Raw genomic sequence first — 13,127 nt, 5'->3', positions numbered from 1 at the left:
AAAAGTAAAAAAAAAAATCTTGAAACATAAAAACAAAATAAAGATTACAATCAAAATTTAAGAATAAAAATATAACATTTTGAAATCTAGATATCAAATAAAAACTAGATAGAAAACTCGGGACCAAATATATATATATTCCTTTTTATCACTCTCTTTTTAAAGGTATCTATTACAATACTATTGTTGATGAATATATAAGAAAAAACTGTAAGAGTTGCTTGAAAATTAAAATATCGATATTGAATAGTCGTTTTAATCCACATCTAACGATAAGAAAATAAATAACAAAACCACCACGTGGTTGCTCAAACATAGTGTGTTTTTTATTTGAATTATTTGAACAATCTTCTCATTTTTATATATATTTCAGCGTTTACATAGTAAAAGTAAAGTAAATGTGTGTATAATTTTTCTTCATCTCCTCTTAGAGCAAAAAACACTTTGATTTTTGAGAGCTTGAGGGACATTGAAGAAGATCAAGAGCTATGTGTCATAATTTGGTTGCTGTTTCTTTTCAATTACCACAGCTTATTATCAATTCAAACAAGAGATCAAAATGTTATGTTCATCACAAAAAGAAGGATTATTCTGATTTTGTGTGTTTTGCAGTGAAAAATAATAACAGTAATCATCATCATCAAAACCCTCCAATTTTCTCTCTCAAATTCTCTAGTTTCCACCCACTTTCTGAATCTCCTCAGGTACTTATACAATAAAATCTCTCTGTTTTTTGTGTTAATTTTAGGTAAAATAATATTAAATTAGGTTGTTTTGTGAGTTTCTATATATTTTTCATGGCAGGCTTCCTTTGATGATTACATTGAAGATGAAGCTAGACTGTTGAGAACCACTTTTTCTGGAAAGAGTGAAAAAATAAACCAGGTTCCTTTCAATTTCTTTATTTGTTTTTAAACTTTATTATATTTTTCCTTGATTTGGCTTTGATTGTATCGACTATATGAATAAGATTCGACCCTTTTTTTACCTCTTAGCATCTCAATAAACTTTTTCATCAATTTTGTTTTTGTTTTAATAATTTAAGTCTCATTTATCATATTTATTTTTACTAAATTATATAAAATCTTAACTAATTAAGTTAGGCTTAAGTTATCTACAATTAAAATTATTTATCGATATATGTTACTATTAAGTCGACATGACATTTAAGATATATGTTTGAATTGAATTGACTTTTTAGATGTATGAAAAAGAAAATCAATTCAAATCGACTGTTAAATTTGGGTCAGCCGAGCAAAAGTTTTAATTTTTTTTTTTTTTTGGAATGTTTTAAGGATGAATGGAGAATTCAAATGCCATCATTCCAATTGTTTTTCCACGAGGTCAGCTCAGTAGCTGATGTAAGATTAAATTGCAGAAGCTTTACAACTGATCAAGATTACCCTATTCATATTCCTCATCATGTCTCCAAATTTATTGACCTTCAATTGGTATACACATTTCTCAACTTATAACCATTTTACCTTTTTTTTTTTTTTTTTTTAATCTTTGAACTACTAACTTTGTCACCTTATCTTTAAAATTGTTTCAAAATATATCTTTTCCATTAAAATAAATTATAAAAACCAACGTATGATAATTAATATTATTGTTACCATTTATTTCATCTCAAAAATTATCGTTAAAATAATTTACATAATCAATTGTCATGTCAATGTATGTAAATAGTGTTTGTAAAATATATGTATGGTGGTTAGATTTAAACATCAACATTTGTCTTATTTAAACGAAAAAAAAAACAGTTCAAGAGGAATTTTTTTTATAACAAATTTCAAAGTTCAAAGATAAAAATGAAATGTTATTAACTTTGAAGTCACATGTTCAATTTTTCCACCCACAGCATAATCAAAACAAAGTTTTGGAATATTTTATATAACTTTAATTTATAAATTTATTTTGCATTAGTTATTATCCAAAAAAAAATGATGGAATATCTTTAAGAAGATTTTTGTCGAAAAAAAAATCTTTTAACAAAATTAATTTATAAACTTGTTTTTCATTTGGTTAAGAATCATAATTATATATTGACCATGGTTTAAAAAAAGTTAGAACTTAATTCATATAATTATAAAAGTTAAAATTTAGTGTTTAGGATTTGACAAAATTTTATAAATTGTTCATATGCATGGATAAACCTTTCATAAATAGTTCTTAAAGTAGACACTATTATTTATAGAAATTTTATCAAACTAAATTCTAATTTTATTCGAACTATGAGGATGAAATTTACAATTTAAACGGATATAAAATGAATGAACAGATGAGATGGGAACTGAAGGGATTGGGCACAGAGTTCAAACCACAAAGATTCACAATCAATGTAAGAGGAGCTTTGTATGCAGAAAGAACAGAATCAAAAAGTATGCTCACAAATAATTTTGTTCTCAATCTTCACAACTTTGCTGCCCCAACACCCCATGATTTCTTTGCACAAGATTTTCTTCAACCCTTTGCAGAAAAGGTACTCATTCACCTTCTTTTTGCCTTCATTAATCCTCACATTTTTCCATAATTGCCGTTTGCCCCCTAGTAGCTAGCATTTTGTGGGGACTGGAAAACAAAATGGAATATATAGGCCGGTAGATAGAATATGTATGAAGGTAGAAACTTCCAAGTCTTCTTTTTCAAACTTTATTTTATGTCTCCATATTTAAAATCAACATGTACGCTTTCACCATGTTCTTGTTTCTGCATTTTATGTGTGTGCTACTGCTAGCTTTTTTTTTGTTTCTTTTTATTTTTTTTTAAAAAAATAAAAAATCTATATGATATTCTCGTTTTGTAACTATTTTGATTTTTTTTAATTAAAGATATTTTCTTTTAATTTTTTACCATGATTTTAAAAAAAAATTGACTTAGTAAAATTCTAAAAACAAAAATATGTTTTCAAAAACTACAATCTCGTTTGATAACTATTTGATATTTCATTTTTGATTTTTTAAAATTAAATCTATTTACTCACAATTTCTTTTAATGATTTTCATCTTACTTATGACTGAGTTTATATTCTTAACTAAATTCAAAAAAAAAAAAACAAAAAAAAAAAATTTACGAACTACCTTTTTTAGTTTTTAAATTTTGGCTTGACTTTTGAAGACATTGGTAAAAAGTAGATAAAAAAGCAAACAATTTAGAAGCGAGAAAAATATTTATTGACTTAATTTTCAAAAACTAATAACTAAAAATAAAATGGTTACCAAACGGGATCTACTTTTGTTAGTTTTCAAATTTTGGCTTAATTGTTAAAAACATTGGTAGAAAAATGGATAATAAAACAAAAAATTTAGAGATAAAAGAAGTGTTTATTAGTTTACTTTTAAAAATTTAAAACTAAAAATTAGGGATAACACATGTGATCATAATTTTTTATTTTTGTTTTTAGAAATTAAGCTCATTAAAACCCCTTCGTGTATAAGTTTCTTTCATTTTGTTTATTTACTTTTTACAAAAACTATGAAAATTAAAACAAAAAAAGAGTAGTTTTTAAACCCTTGTTTCAATTTTTTGAATATGAATAGGAATTTGAATGTTTTCTTAAAGAAAGTAAAAACTATAGTTAAAAAAAATGGATAATTGTTTTAAATGGTAAAATTGTTGAATTTTTTTTTAAATATACAAAATGTTACTGTCAATCAGTAATAGACCACGATAGATATCTATCACTGATAATAGTGACATTTTGCTATTTGTAAATAATTGGTTTATTTTCCTTTATTTAGAAACAATTCTTACAAATTTGAGAAAACAAATATAAATTTAAAAATAGATATTTGAAAAAGGTCGTTGACTAAAAGAAATAAGTTCAAACAACGGGACCAAAATTATATTTTAACCTTAAAAACACTGGAGTTGGGCATGTGAAACGAAAAGTTTGTCTCTCCCTTTATTTCAGACATGAAGTTTCACTTCGTTTCATATGCCTCACCTAGATTTGGATTATTTTTCTAAAAAAGGACAGAGAATTTGGAAAGAAGCGGAGGAAGTGAAAAAGAGAGTGGAAATGATTATGAAGTTGCCAACATGAATGTAGATCAACTGGCACGGTGCTTGTACTATCGATCTCAACTGGCCTTGTTTTTTAGTTAAATAGTGGTTGAACATATTAAAGAAGAAGATGCCTATATTAAATTCTCTATAACGTCACTTCCTCGATTAACTAATATTTGATTTCCACTTATCGGGTCTTCTACGAATTTTCAAGCGCATAAGTTAAGGAAATGTTAAAGTATTAATATACTTAAGAGAAATTAAAATTAATTTTATACCACTAAAAATTGAGAGTTGTATCAATTAAAATCTTGAAACACCATTTTATAATTATTTAATTTTTCATTTTTTGTTTTTCAAAATTAAGTTTATAAACTTTACTCTTTACCTCTAATTTTTTTTTCATATTCTCATCTTTGTTTATGTTTTTTTACATAGAAAGAATTATATTACAATTCTCCTTGCCACTTTGATTTGATTTGGGGAGAAAAATTATATTTGAGTGATTTTGAATGGTTGAATGAATTTTAAATGTTTATAGATGTTAATATGATAATTATTTTTGGTATAGGGATTGAAGGGAATGATGGAGGAAACAATGAATGAATTTACAGAAATATTGTTATTGGATTACAGCAAATACAAGAAGGAGAAGCAAAAGAATGAAGTTCTAGCTAATAATGGCTAATTAAACATTAGAGAGTTTATATCAAACCAACACCCGTCAATACTTACCAATATTATTATAAAACATTATTTGCAAAGTATCGATGAGTTTATTTCAAACCAATACCATCATAATTTTCTTTTTATTTATTTATTATGTAAAATATACTTGTTGCATTGATGACTTTGTTTGGATATGATTTCTCTTAAGTCAGCATTGTTGGGAGAAATAATATATGAGTACACTCACAAACAAATTACATTTCAACTAGATACAGTACACATATTATATACAATAATAAAATTCAAACTTAAAAGTAAACTAAATAATATAACAAGGCTTATGAATTGATATAACTAAGGACCTTAAGATATTGTAGAGATGTCAATAGGTAGTCGGGAAACGTTTCTAATAAGCGTTGTCTTGAAGACAATTATTCGTTTTGCACATATTGCAAGCAGACTATAACAATCCTCTCATCATGATACAACATCTAACTCCGGTAGAACTTTAACATTGAACTATTTGGATTTGGTAGAACCCTAGAATACTTCCTCTCAACTCAACTCTAATGAGATTAAAACCCTAGGCATAGCGGAAGCCAAAACACAGAACCCAAACAATTTTGCATTGGAATAAAACAGGAAAAATAGATTAAGCATGCAATTCCCAAAAACCTAATTATACAGAAAAAAACTACATTGCAAACTTTTTGGGTATTATGTGGGATTCGTACGAATTTAGAATGGGCACTACCACATGGAGACCTCCCTATTTTTGCAGAGAAATTGAGGAAATGAGAATTGTGAGATTTTTTTTTTTTCTTTTTGGAATTGGGAGGAAGAAGGAAGAAGGAAGAAGGAAGAAAAAACGTAGAGAATTTTCTCATCCACCAAATTGATCTTCACTACCGGTATTTTCCTTTTGTTTTGATACAAATAGAATAAAACTGCTTATTTAATTTTTTAAATAAATAAATAGAACCATTTAAATCATATTTAAATGGTTCCCTCTCAAATAACCTATAGTGTTAATGCGCATCTAATGTGCATTAATTTTAACTTATCGTTTTGATTTAATCAATTTAATTAAATTCAAAATTCAATTAAATAAAATAATTAATTAATTCTCCAATTAATTAATCATCCAATTAAATATCACATATTTAATTAAAATTTCCCATTTGAATCATATTCAAATATATTTCTCTCATTTAACCTATAGTTTTAATACGCATCTAATGCACATTATTTTTAACCTATAGTTTTCAATATGAATCTTATTCATATTTCATATTGAATTAATATTTGAACTCCTTTCAAATATTTCCTTCTCTCATTTATTAATTTTAAATCATATCCGAAATTAATAATAAAGTCTAAAATTAAACTTTATATTAAAATGTATCAATATACATTAAAAAATTCTCAATTCTGAATTTGAACATTTCAAATTCAATTTAATGATAAATTACCTCAATACCCTTTACAAGCTAGGAAGTGGACCTAATGGACCTACGGATCAGAAGCTCTAACGATGTGAGATTAATTGGCTAAACTCATTAACCAAAATTAATCAATATTCGTTAATTGTGGATACACTCCACTAAAGACCCACAACTACACTCTTCTCACTATAGATATGTTTCTGTGTCCATGGGTATAAACCAATAACGGAAAGTTAGTTCTTCACGAGTGTTCGTAACATCAGTTAGGTCAAATTACCGTTTTACCCCTAGGTTACCTCTACATCCTCAAGCATTAGTGCTCCTCTAATGAACAACCTGTTTATGGTCCAACCATTAAATAGAAACCCTCTTAGACCAGTGAGAGGGTAGGGCCTTTTGTTTAAGTCCCAGAGACACCACTTAAGGGAACACTCATCTACTTACCCTAAAGTTGGGAAGGAGTGAAATCCGTCTTGTATGATTATATTCCCAGCTACCCATTCGGTCTTATCCCCAAAATGGTAGGCATATTGATTCGGCGAATTGGCCACTCTCATCTATACAAATTAAAGGATAATATCTCGTGAACAGGAGTTCATAATATACTCAGGAGTACGACTAAGTTGCCTAGGTCATCCTATTGAAATAGAAACCTAACTAGTCAACGAAGTTACATCTAGTGGTTATTATTTTGCAGTCCGATCTTGTGAAAACTCATGGCCGAGGATACTTCACTTGTGTGGCTCTTACATGAATGCATTAGATCAGTACATTTGTATCAAATACATAGTGGGCCATATCCATAGTGTTACTAGGATAAGGTACCCAATCTTACCCCTATACTATAGACCCTTTGGGCTGTATCTTGAACATTGATCCCTATATGTCTCTACATATAATTCAAGACTCATAAGACCTCCTAGGATGTTAGTTTATTGGATTTTGGGATTAATAAGACAAAATTAAATAAAACGTCAATAACACTTATTGAGAAAGACATTAAAATTATTTATTAATGACAATCATTTAATTACATTAACTATCTACGAGTTTTAGGACATAATACACAACAGACTCCCACTTGAACTATAATTCTAGTTAGTGAGATATACATTACATGGAACAACGGGGATGTTACAAATACAAAGCAAAATACAATAAACTAAGGTATCTCATACCCATTACATATCTCCTACTTGTCCTAGATTACACAATGTACATATCTCGTAGACCTAGATTCTCTAGATGACTCTATAACACTTTAGCCGAGAGAGCTTTCGTAAATGGATCAGTAATGTTGTGCTCTGAAGTGATCTTTGTGAGAATCACATCTCGTCGTTGCACAGTCTCTCGTATCAGGTGATACTTCCTCTCGATGTTCTTTCTTTGTTTGTGGCTATGAGGTTCTTTTGAGTTGGCCATAGCACCACTGGTGATTGAAGAGTTCATGTTTGGAACAACTTCCAAATCACTTAGGAACTTTCTTAGCCAAACTGCCTCCTTTGCTGCTTCACAAGCAGCTATATACTCATAATCCATGGTTGAGTCTGCAAAGCATCCTTGCTTGATGCTATGCCATACTACAGCTCCCTCATTGAGGATGAACACTGATCCCGATGGGGATATTTTTAATCGCAGTCCAGTGGTCTAACACTGGATTGGACTTGTACCTATTGACTATTACCACTGCATAACAAATGTCAGTCCTAGTGCAGAGCATAGCATAGATTAAGTTGCCCACACCTGAGGCATAGGGAATACGTCTCATGTTCTTAACTTCTTAAAGTGCCTTAGGACACTACTCTTTTGACAAATGAACTCCATTCCTGAAAGGCAATAAACCCTTCTTAGAGATCTGCATCGAATATCGAATCAACATCTTGTTGATATAAGTTGGTTGAGACATAGCTAGTGTTCTGTTCTTACGATTCCTAATTATTTGGATCCCAAGAACATACTGTGCCTTTCCTAAATCTTTCATTTAGAATTTGGCTGCTAGCCACTTTTTAACATCAGCAAGGTATCCTATATCATTCCCAATGAGTAGGATATCATCCACATAAAGTACTGAAAAAGCTACTTTATCGTTGATGATCTTCTTGTAAACATAAGGTTCATCAACACTTTGGTCAAAGCAAAAGATTTGATCACAGTATCAAACCTAATAATCCAAAATCTGGATGCATGTTTCAACCCATAAATAGATCGATTCAGTTTGCAAACTTTTTGCTCCTGACCTTGGGCTATAAACCCTTCGAGCTGAGACATAAAGATATTCTCTTCAATACTTCCATTCATTTAAGCATAGCAATAGGAGAAAAAATTTCCCCATAGCCAACCCTTCCCTTTGGATATAACCCTTTACTACGAGTCTAGCTTTGAAGGTCTGTACCTTCCAGCTACATCTTCTTTCTCTTGTAGATCCATATACACCCTAAGGTTTAAATCCCTTCAGGTGGATCTACAAGATCCCATATTGAATTGAAGTATGTTGACTCCATTTCAAGGTCCATGGCTTTGACCCATTGATCCTTGTCTACGTCATTCATTGCCTGCCTATAAGACAATGGATCCTCAACGCCATCATCTGGTATGGCGACCTGAGTTTCAGTTATACCCAAGTAATGGTCAGGTTATGCTACGACCCTTCCACTGCGTCGAGACACTCTCAACGATTAAGAAGGACGAGATTGACTTAAAGCGCTAGTCCCTTCATTAACTCTTGATGAAGGACCAACATCATCATCAACAACTCTTGTTGATTCTTTAGTAACTTTATTTAATACTACTTTGTGATAACTTGTAGAAATACAAGTTATTGTGGCTCAAAAGTTGGAACAATTAGGGTCTTTAATGATAAAATCTCATCATTTTTAGAGAAAATGCATGAAATTACTCGAACACTCTCAAACTCATGCAAAAGAATGTTTATTGCTAAAATACTGCGACACTAACGCATGATATTTGATACGTTATTTTTTGCGGTGAATTAATGAAAGGAAATGCAATGATGGAAAATGCGTTGTGCAACAAGTTTTCTCAGCAGAATCCAAGTATAAAACCTACTGAGTTTCCTAGTAAGTCCAGGGTCGAACTCAGAGACTAAGGAAAACAATATGCAGCAATAATTTTTAGATTATTTTGCGGTAATCAATAAATCAAAGAGTTATTAGGTTGTTGCTTACAGTATAAAATGTATGCGGCAGAGTTAAGAAAAGAGTTAATAATACGGAAGATGCGATGAATATGCAGGGAACAAGTTGATAAGGGGTTTAGCTAACACTTCCTAGGATTGCATTCATATTATGTGATCATGCTACACACATATAATAGCAAATCATCTGTCAATGCAAATGCTACGGCTTCTAGTTCTAGAACGTAGGCGATATATGCGATAAAGTTTATAGGACCTACACATAAGCCTCTATTCTTGTCTATGCGATGACAATTGACATTCACACATATAAGGCGATCACATAATATCATAACCTATCTCTAGGGTGCATGCAATGCATGTTGACAAACATAGCTTATCTCTAAGTCTTTATCTCTTGCTTATGCAGATCTAATCTTGCTCTCTCGAGTCTAGATTCTAACCTAGCTCTCTCAAATCTTAGGTTCTTTCTTTAGACTCTCTCTCGAGTATCTCTAAAGGGGTGTTGGGCACAACATAAGTCAAGATGATCGCATGCAATAAAGATCCTAGGTCATGTTAGCCAATTTCTTCTCAACCCATTCATTAGATTTAGCTACTTATGCGTGCTTTTAAGAGAGTGAACAGATATAGATAATCAAGTTCCATTTTATAGATATGTAATTGAAATACAGAATAACAATGTGGAATAAGAATAAAGAGCCTGGTAGCAATCTCTTGTTTCCCAAGGCTTTTACACTGTTCTTCTCTACTCTACTCAAAAGATAATCTTGCTCTCGCAAGAATCAACCCTCTTTCTATTTTTCTACGCCTCCTGGGTTCTCTCTCAAACTAACCAGGGCGATATTCCAGCGTCTTTTCTCTTCTCTCGCTCCGCCTTCTATAAAAGAAAACTATCAACAAGGCTACTTCTATCTACGGAGAAAATTATCTAACTGAATGAACTCCTTCACTGAAGGTGGCCTTTGGTATTTATAGAGCTTCAGGGTAAAGGCTTCTTCTCTCTTATGATTGCATTGATGAGATGGCATTAATTCTCTGTTTGATGCGCTGAATATTTGTCACCGAAAAGTTAAGTGTATTTGCTACAGTAGGTCGTTAACGGCTTATCAACTTAATTCAGATTCGACAGTCATCAGCTTTCTGTCCCATCGTGATTTATTACGCTTTTCACCCAGATGCGCTAGCTCTATGCGGCAACCTTCTTGAGCAGATAATTGCGAGCACAAATGATCGAATAGCCTTGCGTTAACGAAATCTCTAAATGCGCTTGGCCGTTGATTTCTTTGGATCACATTTTTCGCCTTGCATCAACGCATATTCTGCACAAAAATACACAAGTTAGCTGTATTAATGAGATCGACGCATGCAACTGCAATATTGTGAACTTAATGCTTTTGGACGTAATCTTGTATATTTTTATCATTGCAACCCTGCATTGTTTTATAACTTAGCACTGTAATAACGTGCATTTCTGTCCGTTATCAATATTGCAGGATCTCAACAAAGACTAACGCATGATTAAGAAAAGTGTCGCAGGAAAATTCTAATGCATGGGGCATGCGTGGGAGGGATTCAATGTAGGGAAGATTCATTGATTGAGGTTGTTTGTGTCAAATCACCACTTGCAAGCATGGGCATCTACAGCGGGTGACATCTGAAAAGCATCTGAGTGTCAGGCGGCTGACCAGGGTATGGAATTTAATGCTGCCTACCATCAAGTTGGAGAAGACCGACGCCTATAAATCGAAGAAATCCCACCAAATATGAAATCTAGATCCTTTTTTAGCTCATGGCATAATTCTGAAATTTTGAGACCGTAGAGCTGTGCTGTGGTGACGAGAAGAACAAGAGAGAAGAGAACCACCACCATCGCCGATCAAGGAGCGGAGGAAACTGAGCTCGAGAGAGACATTTCTTCCAATTCTTCCACAAGTGGTTGTCCACGAACCAGAATTGAGCCAAAGAGGACAAGGGATTGTACTCTGCCGCTTGACTCCTTTCATTTCAACTTTCTTATCGCTTTCATCTTCTCATTTGATTAAGTATTGGTTTTGTAAAGACAATTAGTTTCTTTATAAATTCACATATTTGATCTATCATACTTTGTCACTATTTATTTTTTGTTTATGCCAGATGCATCTATAACTTCAGGCAAAATTCCATTTCGCAACACTTAAACCAAGTAAATCAATCGATAAAAGAAACTTTAGCTTAAATTATTCGAGAGAATAAGTAAGCAAACATCAAGTTAGAAACGCTTAGTACATCTAGAGATAGAAGCACTGGTGTTTCATTGCATCCTGTGACTAACGCATACATCCTAGAGATAGGTATTGTATGATATTCGCATTGAGAAGTGCCGAATAGTGTCTAACGCATAACGGAGATAAACAAGTCATCTCATTCGCATCATTTTCTTATTTGTGTACATCTAACTTAGATCGACACATATCACTTGCATTAAACTCCACTTATCACACGATCCATCATTCTCTACTTGATCCTTTTGTATCTTCTTGCACACACACAGCAGCTTAGTGTAAATAACTCATTTCTACATTTACTTAGGATATTTCTACAACAGTTACAACGTAAGGTCTGCGTTAGCTTTAATTTGAATCCCTGAGTTCAACCCTTGACTTACCAGGAATCTGAGTTGGATTTATACTTGGATCTAAGTCAGGAAAACTTGAACGTCTATAGAGGAGTGTCATGCGTCCTGTTGCACATCACTAACGCATCAACGCGTCACTAATGCATCATAAACGCATCAACGCATCATTCACATTTACACTTATTTTTCAAATTATTTTATACAATACACTCCTAAGCTCGAATCACGAAATCAACGAATAAGTTGTTGGCGCCATTGCTAGGGTTTAGCAACAAAACTAACTAGAAATTTTGCTTGTATCTTTTGTAGGAAAACTACAGCTGAGGGAGTATTACGAGCTAAGCTGAAGCTTGTAAATGTTTATGAGCAGGGAAAACACCCCTAAACTTATATACAACCCCAAAGTTGAAAGGACCTTTCGACGAAGAAATTGATCTAATCGTCGTTGTAGGTTAAGGCAACAATACCACATGCAACCAAAAACTTATCTCACTAAGCTAACCACTAACTACGCAAAATCCTACCATAACGCAAATAGTAGTGCACATCCATGCGGAAGTATGCATCTCGGTGTAGATTTCTCACAACGGATCATATACCCAACGCCAGATTGGAAAAAGGAGATGAAATCTGTAAGTTACAAATGCTCCAACCAACTTGACAATTTGGGGTGCTCGGGAGAAGACCCTCACGCCCACGATGAAACGTTTCCTGGAGACATGCAACTCGTTTGTGATTCCTGGAATCACTCCAGAAGCTATCAGGCTATCTTTATTCCATACTCTCTGCATAATGACGCAAAGTAATGGATAAGTTCTTTGAAGCCTGGAGAGATCATGACCTGGGAAAAGTTGGTGGAGAAATTCATGCAGAAATACTTCCCACCCACCACAAATGCAAGAAGGCGGAGAGAGATCAAGAACTTCGAGCAGGAAGAAGCTGAAACCTTGAGTGCCGCATGGGAGCGCTTTAAAGGATTAGTCAAGATCTGCCCCAATCATGGATTATTGTTAACCATCCAGTTGGAGACTTTCTATGCCGGATTAAATAGAGCATCTCAAATGGCAGCTGCGCAGTTGCAACTGGCGGTATCATGGACAAATCTTATAATGAAGCTAAGGAAATACTGGAGCGCATAGCAAAGCATAATATGGAATGGGTGGATGACACTTATGATGCAAGAGCAGAAAGGAAGCGGCGATCTCAGAATGTGAATTCTATTGACTCTAACGCA

At 32.6% G+C, this 13,127-nt stretch overlaps 1 protein-coding gene and 1 non-coding gene across 3 annotated transcripts; one reads left to right on the top strand and one right to left on the bottom strand.

The window, feature by feature from the left end:
- The first annotated feature begins 390 nt into the window (after nt 1-390).
- Nucleotides 391-4,838, top strand: LOC120091799. 2 transcript variants are annotated; one of them, XM_039049925.1, is made up of 5 exons: nt 391-704; nt 805-885; nt 1,296-1,451; nt 2,282-2,482; nt 4,580-4,838. In XM_039049925.1, exons 1-5 carry the CDS (start codon nt 489-491, stop codon nt 4,694-4,696), a joined length of 771 nt encoding a protein of 256 aa, XP_038905853.1. In that variant the 5' UTR covers nt 391-488; the 3' UTR covers nt 4,697-4,838. The 2 variants fall into 2 exon arrangements, with proteins under 2 accessions (XP_038905853.1, XP_038905855.1); XM_039049927.1 differs by lacking the exon at nt 1,296-1,451 and having other exon boundaries at nt 393-704.
- Nucleotides 4,839-12,795: 7,957 nt separating this feature from the next.
- On the bottom strand, nt 12,796-12,899 carry LOC120092300. Its single transcript, XR_005486007.1, has one exon. It is a non-coding gene; the product is annotated as a small nucleolar RNA R71 (small nucleolar RNA).
- Nucleotides 12,900-13,127: the final 228 nt, after the last annotated feature.

Source organism: Benincasa hispida, chromosome 11, assembly GCF_009727055.1.
Source record: "Benincasa hispida cultivar B227 chromosome 11, ASM972705v1, whole genome shotgun sequence".
Lineage (NCBI taxonomy): Eukaryota > Viridiplantae > Streptophyta > Magnoliopsida > Cucurbitales > Cucurbitaceae > Benincasa > Benincasa hispida.
The sequence above is the reverse complement of the archived record's forward strand: the minus strand, read 5'-3'. Positions and strand labels throughout refer to the sequence as shown.

What these genes read in the sequence shown, in the direction of transcription:
- LOC120091799 (XM_039049925.1), top strand. Translation starts at nt 489, where the DNA reads ATGTGTCATAATTTGGTTGCTGTTTCTTTTCAATTACCACAGCTTATT. An exon ending in CACTTTCTGAATCTCCTCAG is followed by an intron (nt 705 to 804) that starts GTACTTATACAA and finishes TTTTCATGGCAG; the next exon opens with GCTTCCTTTGATGATTACAT. An exon ending in AGAGTGAAAAAATAAACCAG is followed by an intron (nt 886 to 1,295) that starts GTTCCTTTCAAT and finishes GAATGTTTTAAG; the next exon opens with GATGAATGGAGAATTCAAAT.